The following is a 15,949-nucleotide window of genomic DNA, read 5'->3' on the forward strand; positions in this document are numbered from 1 at the left end:
TGGTTTTTTTACAGTGATCAAATATTTATATTGACTAAGAAAACAAGAGAAAAAGAGGGAGAGAGAGAGAGAAAGAAACAGAGAGACGTGTTATTATTTTGCTAAGATTAATTAGATTATATAATATAGAGAGAATCCAACCAAATGTAACATTGTTGTGGTTAATCTCTGCATAAAATATAATTCAATCAATTATCTTTTTTTATATAAATAATATTGAGATGTAACCATAAAGTACAAAAGAAATCAGTCGATCAAGAGAGTAAAAACTGAACTGATATATTTATAATAAAGTTTTATCTTCAGTCACAACACAGTTAAAAATATCAATTTTATAATATAAATTCTTGCACAGATAACAAAGATAGATAGAATAACAAACAACAGTCAGTAAATTGATTTATTTTAATAACAAAGTCAAGCATATTCCAAATATGTCGCGTGAGAGAGAGAGAGAGAGAGATGAAAAGTAATTTAAAATACGAATGGAACTTAGTTATGTACAATAATTTAATCGTTTGGAGAGCTTTTAGTTTCATTTTGAAAGCAGCTATTTGAAGTTCTGTGTCAACGAAGCTGGACTTTGTTCTCTTTCTCTCTCTCTGTGAAACAATATAGCGATATTAATTGTTACTAGTCTCCAACATAGGAAACAAGAAATACTGATCTTTTGTAATTCAGTTCTGCCGGCAGTACTGGCAAATATTCTTGCAATTTCATAGCAGTAAAGGTATGTTCGTAATATAGGCGGTCCGTTATATTGACATTTTCATATCTATCCCTTGTAGTGATTTTAGTTTCTCTTTCAAAAACGCACGTACGCTGTATATACTTCGATTCGTGCACGAATGTAATCATAGACATCACGTAATGAAGTTATCAAATGGATTTACCACAATTAAATATTATAAAACAATGAAAGAAAATCTTTTCTGTATAAAACTGAATTTTTTTCTGACGTTTACAATGAAACAGATTGACTTGTGAATAAACTGTGAAATTATTATCATGTACATTTTTTTATGCAATTATTCAAAATATACATTTCAAATGCGTATCAGTTGAAACATTAAAAAAGATCGAGGTTTTATACGGTTATTTTATTTTTGGTGAGAGATATGTTAAAATATTTTTTTTGCTATCTCTCGATTTCATACATTCGTCAAAACATCTTTCAACAAATACTCTGTATATCTCTGAAACGAAAAACCTTAAATATTTCACTAAAAACAAATTGGAAATATTTTTTTTCAATTTACATGTTCTAAATTTGCTATTGGTAAGCTTGAGATTGAGTTACTCAAATTTACATTCAACGTTCATGTAATAAAAAAATTAAATTTTATCTGTCGTTAGTTACATTCAAGCAAATTAAAGTGCTCTTGCTTCATTATAGTATGAAACACATTTTTATTCGACTCAACTGGTAAGTGAAAATAACCATTCGCGATATACATGTATATATATCCAAACGATATGTTCGCAATAGGTCGCGAAAATTTGCAATCGCATGTCGGAAATAACGTCGCGCTATTCCGTTCCCATGTGTGAATCCAAAAATGCAAAATTTCACGGATCGTTACACGCAGAAATCATAGTAAATGCGGGCAGTCGGAAAAGAACGAGGGTTATATCGCGTTCCGAAGAATGCAATATCCGTTTAAAGGAAATTTGTTATCAGCGTGACTGCAACGCATGCGAATGCGTCGTAATTCTTGCAAATCAAGAATCGATACTGGCCAACTATCGGTGGGAGAGGGCAAGTGAAGCACCGGTGTTCGTTATACGCAAGGTGTGTCGCAGACCTATGACACTATTATTCTGTCAGCACAAGCGAAAATCACAGAAAAATGGCAACGATAGTGTCAAATATCGAATTGTTAAATTTGAAACTTTCAAACGTACAAATCATTGTAAACAACAAGCAATTTAACGAACTGGTGCTGCAGGTTTTAAAGATAATAACATTTTAGAAAATATTTGGCAGACTGATTTTTAATAGAGCGAGTTATGCGTGAGAGTTAGGTACGTTCGAGTGAGAAATTGTCGTTTTAGGTTCAAAGAACGAAACCGACACAAATTATGTATTCCGTCTTTATCGGATATTGCGAAATCGATATATATATATATATGTCGATATCTTATATCTGTTTCTCGTAGCAATGCTGCCATATTGCGTTTTATACTACAGGATTATCGGGTTCAACACTAGGTGAAGATAACCAAAAGATATATAACGCACGCATAATCTGCAATGAAAAAAAAATTGAATTATGCATCAGAAAACATGAAACGGCAGAATTCGATTTAACATTAAATGTTACATATATATATAAGAAAAGAACATTACGAGGGGGAGGGAAAGAAAAATTGTAAAATTCCTTCCACGCGACGTGAAGCAACTTTTCCTACACAGGATCGGATTCTAAACCATATTCGCAATTTTTTGTGTGCGCACACATGCAATCGATCTGTTTTCATCACGTATTTTTATGTCTTAGAATATACATATATATATAACATTTCCTCCATTTATTAATGTTCTGGCGACAACGTATAGAGCGAAGTAAGACGAAGGAAGCTGAACTCGCATCCATCTAAGGACGCGGAAAACGTCAGTTACCTGAAGTTCGACAAACTTTGTTCGTTAGACAAATAGCAGTTACGAACGGTGTTGCTATTGCTAAGAGCTAGTTAAACTACAGTAAAAATAGACGTTAGTTTCCACTACTAATCCAATCTCGATAAATAGCGTTGACGTTCACACGCTGCCGGTCGGTCTCTCAGGAGATTTCGTATCCTCCTGATAGGGCAAGACGGGACTTGTTCAAGCGTAGGAAGATCCTGTCTTATCCAACTCTGAGGTTTAATCGCAAAATGTTTGATTTATCGTTTGCAGAGGCACCAGCGGTATCGACATCGATCTACGTCGAGTAGACATAGATCAGTGCCCGTTGCCGGCGGGATCCACGCAGTTGAACATATTCGCCGCCAGCGACAAGTGCAAAAAGCGCACCACCGAGGTAATGCTAATTTCTCGCTTTGTCGTTCTATATTTTACGGGATCAATGTTTCCCATGAGTGTCCTTTCTGTGTCAGACACGCACCAAACGAAACAAAAAAAACCGTTCGGGAGAATCCCGCGGAGAAGTTTTTCCGCGTGGCAATCGGCTCTATTTGTAAATGCCGCTCTCGCCCCTGCCGCGCAATACACACGTTGGTGCTTCCCAGCTTCCGTCACGCAGAAAAGCCCTACGTGCTCGCGCGGCAAGTTTTTACTTCTCTCGTAATAACCGCGTGCTTTATCGACGTGTTTTACCTTTTCATCCTGTGAAGCTCGCAAGAAAATACGCGGATCACGAAGGGTTTAAAAATGTTTGGGTTAAATTCCTCTTTGTCTCTTTCTTTCTCTATCTGTCTATTTCTCTCTCTCTCTTTCTCTCTCTCTCTCTCTCTCTCTCTTTTTACAAAACGCTTAAATATTCGAATATTCTGTTCTCTGCGTAGAATAATATTTAAATTTTTATATTGTGAGTCACGTACTTTCCCTCACAGTCACCGATTTCACGGCAAGCTATTGCTGTAGCAAAGGTCTGAATTTTTCGTTAACTTTTGTTTGTAATGTTTTTACATTTTCCGCATTGTAGATTTTCAACGATTTCTAAGTAAAATAAGTTTTTTTGGATCAGCTAAAACGCGCTACGTTTGTGTTCGACGTGTTACAAGCGCGCGCAAATCAAAGCTAAAACAAAACTCAAGTTAGAAACTTTTCTCAAAAGGTATCTCTATTACACTTTTCTTTTTCTTTCTTCTTTCTTTCAACCGGAAAATCCGTGTGGATCGATATTCGCATATCTTGAAGTAATCTCGAAGTATTGTTGACACTTTTCCGCGATGCTGATTGGTTCGCGGTTATGTATTGGTGGTGTGAGACATATATCGGAGTTTTATTGTGTATATGCGTATGTAAAATGCACACGGTGCGAAATCTCGAGCGAGGTTTCCGTATTATTTGTTTTGTACGGCTCGAGCTGCTACATAGAATTGGTGTAAAATTACGAACGCAATGTCAATAAAAACGCTTACAAATGCAATGAATACGCCAAGAGAGTAAAATGAAGAGAGAGAATAAAAAGAAGCAATTGCCTGGAATCGGAGTAAATAGTAATAAAAAATACTAAAAAAACGTGAAAGAAATATCGGTTTTGAAAGAAAAAATGAAGAACGTTTAAAAATGGGAAGAAGCAAAACAAAAGAAAATTAATTTGCAGAAACAATTAAACGAGTCGTAGAAATGTGTAATTTTGTTTGACGCGGTATGTATACGTGTCAGATACATAAAATCAATAGTGCTCGTGTCTGTGGTGTGACATGTAAAAAAAGCATCCCTTGTGTAACTTCTTTTTAAACGTTCGATTATTTCTCAATAAATACTTCTTCTGTGTATGAAAAAAATATAATATAAGTGTATGATTATATAGTTTCTGGAAATATGTATAATACAAAAAACATAACCAGGAAGAGGAGAGAATGAGAAAAAGAGAGAGAAGAAGATTGGGAAAGAATGTATTTTGATAATATTTTAATATTAGAAGTAAGCGGCGGAAACAAAAGTCCGAGAGTAAGATTGGAATGTGTGTATAGGTAAGGAAGTTTAGATTGTAAAGTAGCTCGCACGTTAGTGCACAAGTTTAGTGTGTAAGGTAACGAGTAAGATAGTGCGTAAGATAATTATAAGAAAATTTTCGTATATAAATTATAAGGAAAGGGATTTTTTTTATCCCAAGAAGATTCAATAAATTTTTATCTATTTATGTGTATCTATATAGTTACCATTAGTAACGGAAAAGTTAGATATACCTATGAATTGATAAGATATATGATTGATTGTTTTGTGTCTTTTTTGTTTGCAGTGCATCGCCATTTCCGGCCTGGGTTTTCGTCGCGGAAGTTACCGATGCGTGTGCAAACGAGGTTTCTACTACCCGGACACGAAATCGGACAAGAGGTATTACAATGGCACGGTCGTAGAGGAAGAATACGAGAAATTAATGATGGTAAGTGGTTTATAAAGCTGTACACAGAGCTTCCATCCGCTTTTTTACATTCCTCAGAACAACTGTGTCGTTTGATGATTCGCATTAACGTTTTTAATATTCAAGAATTTCCTGTATGTAATAATAACGACTTTTATTATAGAAACTGATGTTATTGTATTATAATATGGTACAAATGTTTTTCGCGTCAGATGACATTCGAGCAAATGTTTGTCGTTTTAACAGTTTCTTTGGCAAATTTCAAGATCGATTTTGTCCTAATTGAAGTTCACACAGTTAATCAAAGAATCTGTCAGTCAAATTTCACTGATGGTGGAAGTGAAACCCTTTATCATATCTGTATCGACTATCAATTTGTGAATATCTACAGAGAATTGATTGTCGATTAAATCGACAATCAATTTATTATTTTCCATCTATATAGTTCCATTTATATATAGGTATATAGTTGTACATATAGTTCTTCACTGTCAATATTTGTTCAATCTTTCAAGATCCTTAAAAAACATTTTTTTATTTACAATACAAAACATCAACTTTTTACTAGTTCTATTACTAGTTTATTTGGTTTATTTTTTCTATTACTAGTTTGGTTGATGAAAACTTTTAATAAAAAACTCGGAACATTTTTAATGTTATTAACGTTAATTTTTAATGTGTTTATATTTTTTAATGAACAACTCAATAAAAATAAGTTAAATTTAAAAAGTATATTGTTTGTAGGAGAACTTTATTTAAACTTAATTGTGTTTGTTTAATTACGAATTTTATCTGAATTTATGCGCAGAAAAAAATATATTATATTTTTTCACATTATACATATTCCCAAGAACTAAGTTCGTGCGTATATTATTATCGCGTACAAAAATTATTTTAACACAATTTTCACGTGACAGTCAGTTGTTACGCTCATATAGCATTCAGTTCCCCATTCAGTTTCAAAAATAGAATTGCGAAACGAAAAAAATTGTCGCGAGAGCGCAATTAAATCGTTCTGGCGAGCGGTTGCGACATTACGCGCGCGTCGTAACATGCGTTATCGTACATTCTATTACGTGGGAGATGCGAGTTTTTTTTCCAGCACAGTTTTCACGCCCGTCGGACCAGCCGTCACTTCTGCGATCGCAGAAGCAAAATGGATATCGACAGCAAAATACGCGATGGCATCTATTGTCACCGCGAGTTACGTATCTTTTGTGATTTGACGGGCATTTCCATCGTTGCGCGACGACGGTAAAACCATTTTCCCAGTCGCGCCCTTCAGTAGTCGGCACGAGCGTTTGTAACCGCAACGGTTACAATGGGTGACATCTCTTCGCCGAATATCCTTAATAACCAGAATTCCGGATATTAACGACGTGTCATCTTTTTTATTTTCGGTGAACACCGGCGGACCGGTGCTGATGTGCGCATTTTGTCGACTGTGAGAGAACGTCAAAAAGAGGAAGCGCAGAAATTATTACTCTTTACACTTTTGTATAGAGTACTCGCAAAAATAATGAGAAATGAAAGAATCTCTCTCATTTTTCAGTCTTTTGTGCGAGATAATGTTTATATATATATTGCATGTCGAGATAACTAGAACTTGTGATGTAACTTTTGTAATAATTATAAAATTAAAAAACTTTACAATTTATATATTTCCTCTTTTTAAAAAGACAAAGATTCTCTTCGCTCCGACGTTTAGTTTTCTCGTGACTGATATTGAAGGGCAGCGTTTTGCGGACATTTTGGATTTCTCCTAGATGAGATTTGCATTTCACCGGGTTTTTTCCCGTAGAAAAATAATTTCACGTTTGTCAACAGGGTGAAAAGAGCCAATATGCCGAGAGCGGGGTGTTCGAATGCCTTCCGTGCGCCGAAGGGTGCGAGTTCTGCGATGACGGCTCGCCTTGCGTCGTATCTCTGAATTGGCTAATGCGGACGGCGATACTGATCCTGGAGTGCTGCATTATCGCTTGCCTGCCAGCCGTCGCTCTTTTCACTTGGAAATACGGCCACGTGAAGGTAAAACTCACATATACAAACTTTTTCACGGTAAAGTTTTTCAAAGTATGAATGACAGAGTAGCGACTTTTACTTACGGAAAACAGTACAGACGTTTTGCAACTAGGCGCTTTCACAAATAGGGTAACAACGCGCTGTGTGCAAGCGTCCTTCACTCCGTTAATTACGCGCTTCATATTTCAGTAAACAAACTGAAATCCGTGAAGAGAAATCCCTGGATTAATATTAGCGCGCTTTTAATCTTGTCTGACCAAAGTAATCTGTTTTGTAATACTTTGACGCAACTACTACTGCTTGATTAACAAACGGATTTGCATCTTCTCTTTCAAAGAAGGAAAGCGTAACAACAAAATATATTCGTACTTTTTTAATGATTAAAGATATTTAAACGATATAATGTGATAGCATCGTCGTGTCGCAAAGAAAATAAATAAAACTTCGTTCAGAAAAAGTGAAAGAAGTGAAACAATAAGTTTTTCAACAAACTTCTTAATCCAGTCTCTTAAATACTTTTTTAATGTAAACAAGCATAACATACTTTTTACACGTAGTACAATGTTTTTAGTTATGTTTGTTGTCGCGGTAATGAAGCAAACAACTTTCGTCGGATGATGTTGCAATTGTGTGAGAAACGTAATTCGTAGATTTGGACGGTTATCGAATATTGAAATGGTGTAATCCGGGAATTTTGAACTCATTTAACACGTTCGGACTAACTCATTTGCATAAGAGGATATTTGAACGACACGACAAAAACTCGGAAGTAGTGTCGGTGTCGCATTACGGGTAATCTTAATAGCCGATCGGATAAATTGAGGTTAACACGTTAATCTTGTTCAGCTTAGATCACAGGTTCCGATATCGCGCGTGATTCGAAAGGCTCTTATCCCGGATGTGTAAAGCTTCCGGATTGTGTGCAAGGGTCTCTTTAAACGTTGTCTGATGAATGAGTGGCCCGCCGCGATCCTAATAATTATGTCACGACGCCTGTATATTTCATGGTTGTACTCGTGTCATTCGAAAATTATTTGCATCGTGTAGCGTAAATAATCATGTACGTTTATTGCAATTTTATGTATTAAAAAATTCATGAATAAAAAAAATTATTAATTATTTGTTGTTATTCATATAAAAAGAGTTGCTCGTGAAATGAAATTTCTACGATACGTATAATTCGAATGAATAAATATGTAGACACGTAAAAAGTTTTTACATCCGGTTTTTGTATTCCTATATAAAAAAGGGCATTTGGACGAGAAGTGCGCGTTTTGGGAGCCGAATGTATCGCATCTGTTGTTGCCTCTTTTCCGCGTTGCCAATTAGTTGGTTGGTTGATCGAGTCGAATCGAATCGGTGAGATCGAGAGAGTAAATAATGAGAAAAGCGATTTTGTGACAGGTCATCGTATATGTAGAGAAAATTAAAAACGTAACTAAAGTCACGTGACAGGAAAGAGTAGAAAAACAACACGTAAAAATAACGTGACTGTAATTTATATTATATATAACATTAAATAATACATATTATACATATAATTTATTATATATTTATAATATTATACTTTATATTGTATTATATGTATTATATACATACTACAGTAATGTAACTGACCTCGGCCGCGCGGCCTTGGCGGGGTCATTGACCTCGGCCGCGCGGCCTTGGCGGGGAGGGTCACTGACCTCGGCCGCGCGGCCTTGGCGGGGTCATTGACCTCGGCCGCGCGGCCTTGGCGGGGAGGGTCACTGACCTCGGCCGCGCGGCCTTGCCGGGTCATTGACCTCGGCCGCGCGGCCTTGGCGGGGTCACTGACCGCGGCCGCGCGACCTGGAAGGGGTTACTGATGTGTGTGTGTATGTATGTGTATTATATATAGATATAGGATATTATCTATAATATATGTATATTATATATAATATATGTATATGTATAATATTTTTTAATTTTTATGCGTTATTTTTGACATCTCTCGTAGGTGTATTACATAGTTTATAAGATGTATATATTAGCTGTCATCGCGGTGACAGGTTGTATTTCACTGATGCAACACATGAAAATGAAAATAATAATAGCGTGCGCGTAGCGCGCGCTTGTATTATGCTAGGTTACGTTAAATTCTCTATCAATCAAGTGTTTATTTCGCAGTTTTATTTTTTTCTCGTTACCAGCTGTTCAAATACTATTATGTACCATATGAAGCGAATATTGCGAAGTCCTTTTGACCACGAGGTGTTAATTAGACCTTCTGAACTTCCGACACCTTCGTTCGTCGGAGCCCTTGTTCTCGCGTTGGTCTCGCGTGCGGGTGAAATGCCACCTCGGCCTTTGCCTTTGCGAGAGCGAAGCGCAGGACTGCCTTTCGGCTTGTCCGAATATCAAAGAGGCACTCTACGATCCGGCACTAATTAACGCAATAACAGCCCGCAGCGAATTTCCTGGAATTTTTGCATTAGCTTCGGAATTCTGTCATTTGAAAAGTAGGTGCGACTTTTGAATTCAACATCGCTGAAGGGTATGAATGAGAGCAAGTGTTTGCGAAATAATGCGAAAAATCTATAAAAACTTTTATTTAACGCTAATGTTATTATTTAATATCGACGCAACGTTTGTTTTCGCGTATATGTGTATAATTATTTTTATATTTGTTTTGTTTTATTGTTATATTGTAGTTTAAAAGTTTTGATTGCCGTCTAAACACATATTTGACGAAGCTCTGGTAATAATTTGATATTTAAACAATTGTAATTTGTAACTTTTTATCGCGTTTCTGAACTGTAGCAGAATGATATAAATATACATATGAAAAACCGCAAGTATAAATAATTCCGTACATAAAATCTTCCGCTTTCATGAGCGCAATACTGCGAAAAAGCAACATGAATGATCCTCGCGAGAATTACGCTTTAATTGAAAGTGGCGAGTAGCTAAAAGGAGAACGAGAAGATGTTATTAGTGGCCGAGATTCTCACACGGTGCGCGGCGCGTTTTAAATGATAATTTTGCGGAATTCGCAACGAATGGGTTACGTTGAATCTCGCATAGAAAAGCGGCCAGATTTTCTACGGCGCACTGTCACCGTAATCCCAAAATTGGTGACGGCGAACCGTAGCCGCACGCGCGAAATGGGATTCCATACCGCGCTCTCCAGCCTCTTGATTTTCTTCAGGATAGAATTCGAGCTTGAAACACGCGACATGTTCTGAGAATCCTTCGCATTAAAATCGCATGGAGTTACCGTAAGCTCTCGTGAAAAACGATCTGGCGCGGGATAAAGCATCGGGTTGATCAAAAAGTTCGCGTCCCTACGTTTCGTTTTTTTTTTTGTATTAGCGAAACGAAAGAAACGAACAAGTGGATTATTACATTGCAGGAACGAATTTATCTCTTTCTCTTTGTTTTTTTTTATACGCTTACATCCCACACACAACGTCCATTAGACGTCTAATGGACGTCCATAGTTTCGTGTGACGTCTAATGAACATCTAATGGAAGTTTGTACAGGATGTTGTGTGTGAGACGTGCATCTATATATAACTGAAGAAGATTACAATTTTTTTTAAAACGAATTACAAAGTAATCCAAAATTATCAGAACAATAGTCCGTGTGTTCTCTATCTCTTTGCCCATTTGCTGCAAATTAAAGACAACAATTTAAAGTTTAATTACGTATATAATTGAAGTTATATGGGTTTTAATTAGATTTAGATGACAAGACAAAGAGGAGAACGGAATATAATCGTCGTTTTCCTACTTGTGCTCCTGGCTCCATTAATAAATCTGAGTTGGAAGATAAACGGGCGAACCAAGGCAAATTCGGTCATTTGATGTTGTTCCGCAAGCATCGAGTCGCATATTCGAGTCACGATTTACAAGCTTAATATCGCGGCGTAATCTGTCTTATGAAGTGGCAGATGCTATACACTTATGCACGCGCACCCATATGCATTCATATATGTCGAATAGAGTGTGTGTATATCCTACTAGTCGTAATAATCGTCCGTGTTCGCGGATATGGCGTGGATTATCTCGAAATCAGAATAATAGAACTCATGTGTATTATTACGTCTCACGCACACATAGAATTCATGTTACTGTCCTATATAACGAGAGAAGCTTTCACGAGAGTTGTTTCCGAGAAACAAGAGTCTGTACCATTTCAGATTCCCTTAGGAAAATCTCAAAGTACATGAGAAATGGAATCCCTTCATATTGTGTGATAATAAAGTAATAATAGATCGCGATGTGTAATTCGACAACCATAAATTTTCACGTAACATCACAAAATTCTCTCGGGGCTTTACCCGTTTCATTCTCCGAAATCAATCCGTCGTAAATTGCTTCTTAACGATATCCTGACCGCGATGTATTGTTATGAACTCATGTTGCAAGTTGCATCTCCCCGATAGTCTGCTCAAGTGATCACTCAAGTTCGTACAACAATAATACCTCCTACAAGTTTATGCCGTAAATTGCACGAGTCTCGCTCGTGCCATTGTATTCGTTACTCGCGTTAACCAAATGTACTTTTGCGGTTAAAAAGTTGATCCTTTGAAATTCAGGTTGTTTAAATTTCTAATTGCCTCAAAACTTTGAGAGTCATTAATGCCAAAAAAGAAAGAGAGAAAAAAAAAGTAAAAAGGATTATTCTTGTAATTAATCTGTAATAATATGCGGTTGAAAAAAAAAAAAAAACGAATTTTAAAGAGTTCTTACGGTTGCGTAACTTTTTAAAACGGCGAAGCTTCTCAACGTAACGAAGTAATTGTTTTTCGTTGGAAATCTTGTTGCGATATGTTCATCTCTCGAAAAAGTTGCTGAACTGCTCGTCCTTCCGAACTTATCGCTTTGGTAATTCGTGTAAATCGTCTTTCTCCTTTCGCGGGAAAGGAAACAGCACTTACCGCTCGTAATAGCTTATGTAATTTCCCGAGAGAGGGTTAAGAGCTTTTTTCTCTCTCTTTCTCTTTTTGTATTTAGTAATTTAGTTTTTTTTTTTTTTTTTTTGAAATTGTCAGCGACTCAAGATGGAACACGGGTGCAAAACGGGATGGAACGGAAGCAACAAATAAGTCCGTTTCTGCGGTGCGCGAATGAAACAGTCAGGACACGCGAACGGGAAATTAGCTTTGTGTGTTGCAGGGGACGAAAGTTTAACTCACTTTATTCGCTATTATTCTCTCTCCTAGTATTCGTCCTGCGACGGATTTTGCGGACTTTCTCATCGCGATGTGCTCTCGCGACCTTTACTTCTACGGCTACGTTTCTTGCATATTGTATGATGAAAGTACGAATGAATGAAACAAATAACTTGTAACTCGCCATCAACTTTAGAATTCAGTCGCGCTGATCGTAATAACACGCTTGAAATCTGCGCTTAAAATGTTCCGCCGTTCTTTGCGGTCTGCTTATTTAAATATTATCGCGCGTTAGTATAGCATCTGCTACATTTATTGTGTATCGCACACACAAGGTGTTTCATCATCATTAGTCATCTATCTTTCTTCAACGTTATATAACGTGGAATTTACATTAAGCAATTCATGATAAAACTGTCGGCTGTAATTTTGTGGCAAACACGAAAGCAAGTTAACGCGAGAATTAAAAATGTCTTGTAAACCACGCGTATTTTATCGAAGTAAATATGTTATTGTGTTGTAAACAGAATCGACTGAAATGAGCAGCAAGGGGGGTGTACCCTTGGACTATGCGACCCCATTTCATTTCATGTGCGGCAAACGTGTGTATTTTATAAACGCGAGCACGCGGAGCACAATATGCGGGAAAGCAGCTGGCAATATAAATAAAGCATTTTCACAGAGGAAAAGAAGATTATTTTAAATAATATATACCTAACGCGCAGAGAGAATGTGACAGTGAGAAATTCCATGCATTGGTAATACCGAATACGCGATTATATACAGCCAAACAAATTTCACTCTTACAAATAATTCAAAAGCGAAATTAAATGATAATGATCCGATTCGTGACAGCGCAGTAACATAAAATTCTAAAAAAAAAAAAAAAGAAAATAAAAAGATAGAAAATCAATAAAATATCCTCAAATATCTAAACACAAAAGAATATATTTTTAAAACCTCCCAAACCTCTAATAAGATATTTATCTCTACTGCGTGTTAACATATAAAATAAACACAATCCCACATGATAATCTATGTGTTTAAAGCCGGAAAAAGACTATAAAATCGATCATCCGTAATTTTTGTTGTGCTTGTTGTTTGGTCTCTGACGAGAAAAAAGCGAGCGCTCTTCCGCCCGCTGCTTCCGCCGACGCTAATTTTATTTACGCGTTTTCGGTTTTCGGCTGCCATAAAGCGCGAACAAACGCCAGGAACTGGCGCGTGAATGAACGAGCGAAATGATTTGTTACAGGTGGTGCGAGCGGCCAGTCCGGTTTTGTTGCGCGTGATTGTTCTCGGCGCCTTCTTCATATACTGCACAGTAAGTACGAGCGAGCCGCAGTTGCACGTCGGCGTTTTCCCCCGTACGTGTTTCATATTCATGAGGGTTGCAAGCCTCGCCCGAGTCCGATAACAAAGCTGTCTCACGTATGTGTCGCGCTGCGCAGAAACGAGGCCGCAGCCTCTCTGCGCCGACTGCAATCGCATCTGTTGTGACTACTACCTACCTAATGTATGCACGCGCCCCGTACGCCAATTATGATAACACATAATTCCCCGTATCGGTGCTCGCATCGGTCACGAGTGTACATACATACATATATTCGCCAGTTAATGACCTTCATGCTTTCCTAATTAAAGCGGATCTATCGGATATATCATTCGTTATATAGCCGCGTTACGCTTTAATCCGATGAAGTTTTTATGAGAATTATATTATAATCATCTTGCTAATTGGCGGTAATTCGAGTTTTTCGAGATATTTGATTTCCAGAACGTGTATTTAATATCGGAAATAATAGAGTTGTTTTGTTACGGTATATTCAATATTTTTACAATGAAAATCGTTAATTAATTAAATTTCTCTCAATAACTCAACAAATCTTTGTGATCATTCATGAGAAACAGTTTGAATTGTGTCAACAATATCGGAACTGACGGAAATGTTTGTTATAATGCGAAATTGTGTGTGTTTGCGTTTGGTTGTTATTAGATGAAGCATGTTTCTGTAATATGACGAAGGCTCTCTCTCTCTCTCTCTCACACACACTTTCTCTTTCTCTCTCTTTCTCTGCTATCAGTCACGTAAATCATAAAATAATTTCGGATGTCTGATTCTAGCGTGTATTCTGGATTTTGATTCCTACTGACAGTGTAATACATATTCCACGCACGTTCTCACGTGATATATCGGGTTGATAGCAGAGAATTTCTATCACATTTCACAAACCTGCTTTATCGAATTCGGCACCATTCCTTGAACGAAGTCATTTGTATGAGTTTTTTTGAATCTGAGTCACTCATGTACATTCAACCTCCAATTTTCTCTTTTCTGTTTTTTTTTTTTGCAACAAAACTTTCGAAATATCTGCTTGCGACACATCGACAGCATTTTACTTAAACAATTAATTTTACATCAGGCGCTCGTACACGCGATATTTAGCACGCTCATCCCCCATCAGTTAATAATTGTTTATTTATAATAACGCGTTCGAACAAGCTTCGTTATTTCGCTGAGTAATTATTCGATAATAAACTTCAAATTGTTGTAATTAGGCAGAAACTAGTTCAAACACTTAGTGTTTACGGAAAATGTTTGTGCAGCGAGGTGACTGTGTGTACATGACACCATATATATGATACCGTATCGCATAAAGTGCATTAAACATACACATAAGATTACAGAATTTCCTTCTGAAAAGATCAGGTGGGATGGCAAATATGTTCTTAGCAAATTCTGCAAAATTATATGTTGTCGGATCAACAACTGCAATCAAAGTTAACACACACACACACACACCACATATATATGCATGTATGTAATTTGGCGTGAGTTCGTTGAACATGACGTCATTTTATCCCCCAAAATCTCTGTCTGTGAAACACTCCGAGTACAGAGTTAAATATTTGAGCTTTTGGACATTTTTGAGTTTCAAGTGTGATCGTGTGTCAGTGATGTGAGAGAGAAATAGCGGTGTGATTTTTCTCCCGGTCAGGTAATAGCTCAGCCGTGTGAAAGTGTTAGGTATCAACGTGCGGCAAACGTAACTCCAGTGCTCCGAATAGAGACTTTGTTCTTCTCGCAGGAAAGTAACGTGCCTACGTAATGTTTGCTCTTACGAGGTACGAACTCTCTCTCGGATGGCTTCGCTTAAACCTAAAGTACTATTCTTAATGGTACGTCATTTACCTCACTAACGGAGGTACATTTTCCGTATCTCTTACTAAATTTGAGCATTATATCTCGACGAGCGAGAACCCGTCGCGCTAAATCGTGTTGTACATACACGACGCGACTCGGAAATAAACTGCCAATGAAGTTTGCTATGCGTGCGAGCCGCTTGTAATTTCTTTTTTATTCCGTCGTTTCCTTTCTCTCCGACCCATGTTAAATAAACTGTTTCACGACTCTTTATAATATTTTATAAACCAACGCGCTATCATCGAGCGAGTTTTAATTTCTCAAACGTAAAAAAGAAATAACATAGAATACTTCATATTTTTGTAATATATATATATATATATATATATATATATATATATATATATATATATATATTTCAGTGCGATTCTTTTCTGTTCGTTTTCTCTTTTTTATTGCGAAAACATTATCGTTATTTTTCCAAGAATTACAACTTGTCTGTAAGTCTGCGTCGAAATTTATATGGTAGATTCATGTTGGAGCGCTCGCGTTACACAAGAGAAAAATCGCTTGAAAGTGCTTGTTCGGCACAAATTCTTTTTTTTTTT

At 36.9% G+C, this 15,949-nt stretch overlaps 1 protein-coding gene across 7 annotated transcripts in view; it reads left to right on the forward strand.

Annotated features, from left to right (window-relative positions):
• The window catches only part of LOC109863942 (probable G-protein coupled receptor 158), a 62,848-nt gene that overhangs the window by 39,567 nt on the left and 7,332 nt on the right, over positions 1-15,949 (forward strand). For all 7 annotated transcript variants that reach the window (XM_020444648.1, XM_020444651.1, XM_020444649.1 and 4 more), the window contains 4 exons: positions 2,900-3,023; positions 4,914-5,057; positions 6,864-7,064; positions 13,452-13,520. In XM_020444648.1, the coding sequence (XP_020300237.1) occupies positions 2,900-3,023; positions 4,914-5,057; positions 6,864-7,064; positions 13,452-13,520 (538 nt within the window). The remainder of the gene's footprint in view (positions 1-2,899; positions 3,024-4,913; positions 5,058-6,863; positions 7,065-13,451; positions 13,521-15,949) is intronic.

Source organism: Pseudomyrmex gracilis, unplaced genomic scaffold (assembly GCF_002006095.1).
Source record: "Pseudomyrmex gracilis isolate BER0280 unplaced genomic scaffold, ASM200609v1 scaffold_14, whole genome shotgun sequence".
NCBI lineage: Eukaryota > Metazoa > Arthropoda > Insecta > Hymenoptera > Formicidae > Pseudomyrmex > Pseudomyrmex gracilis.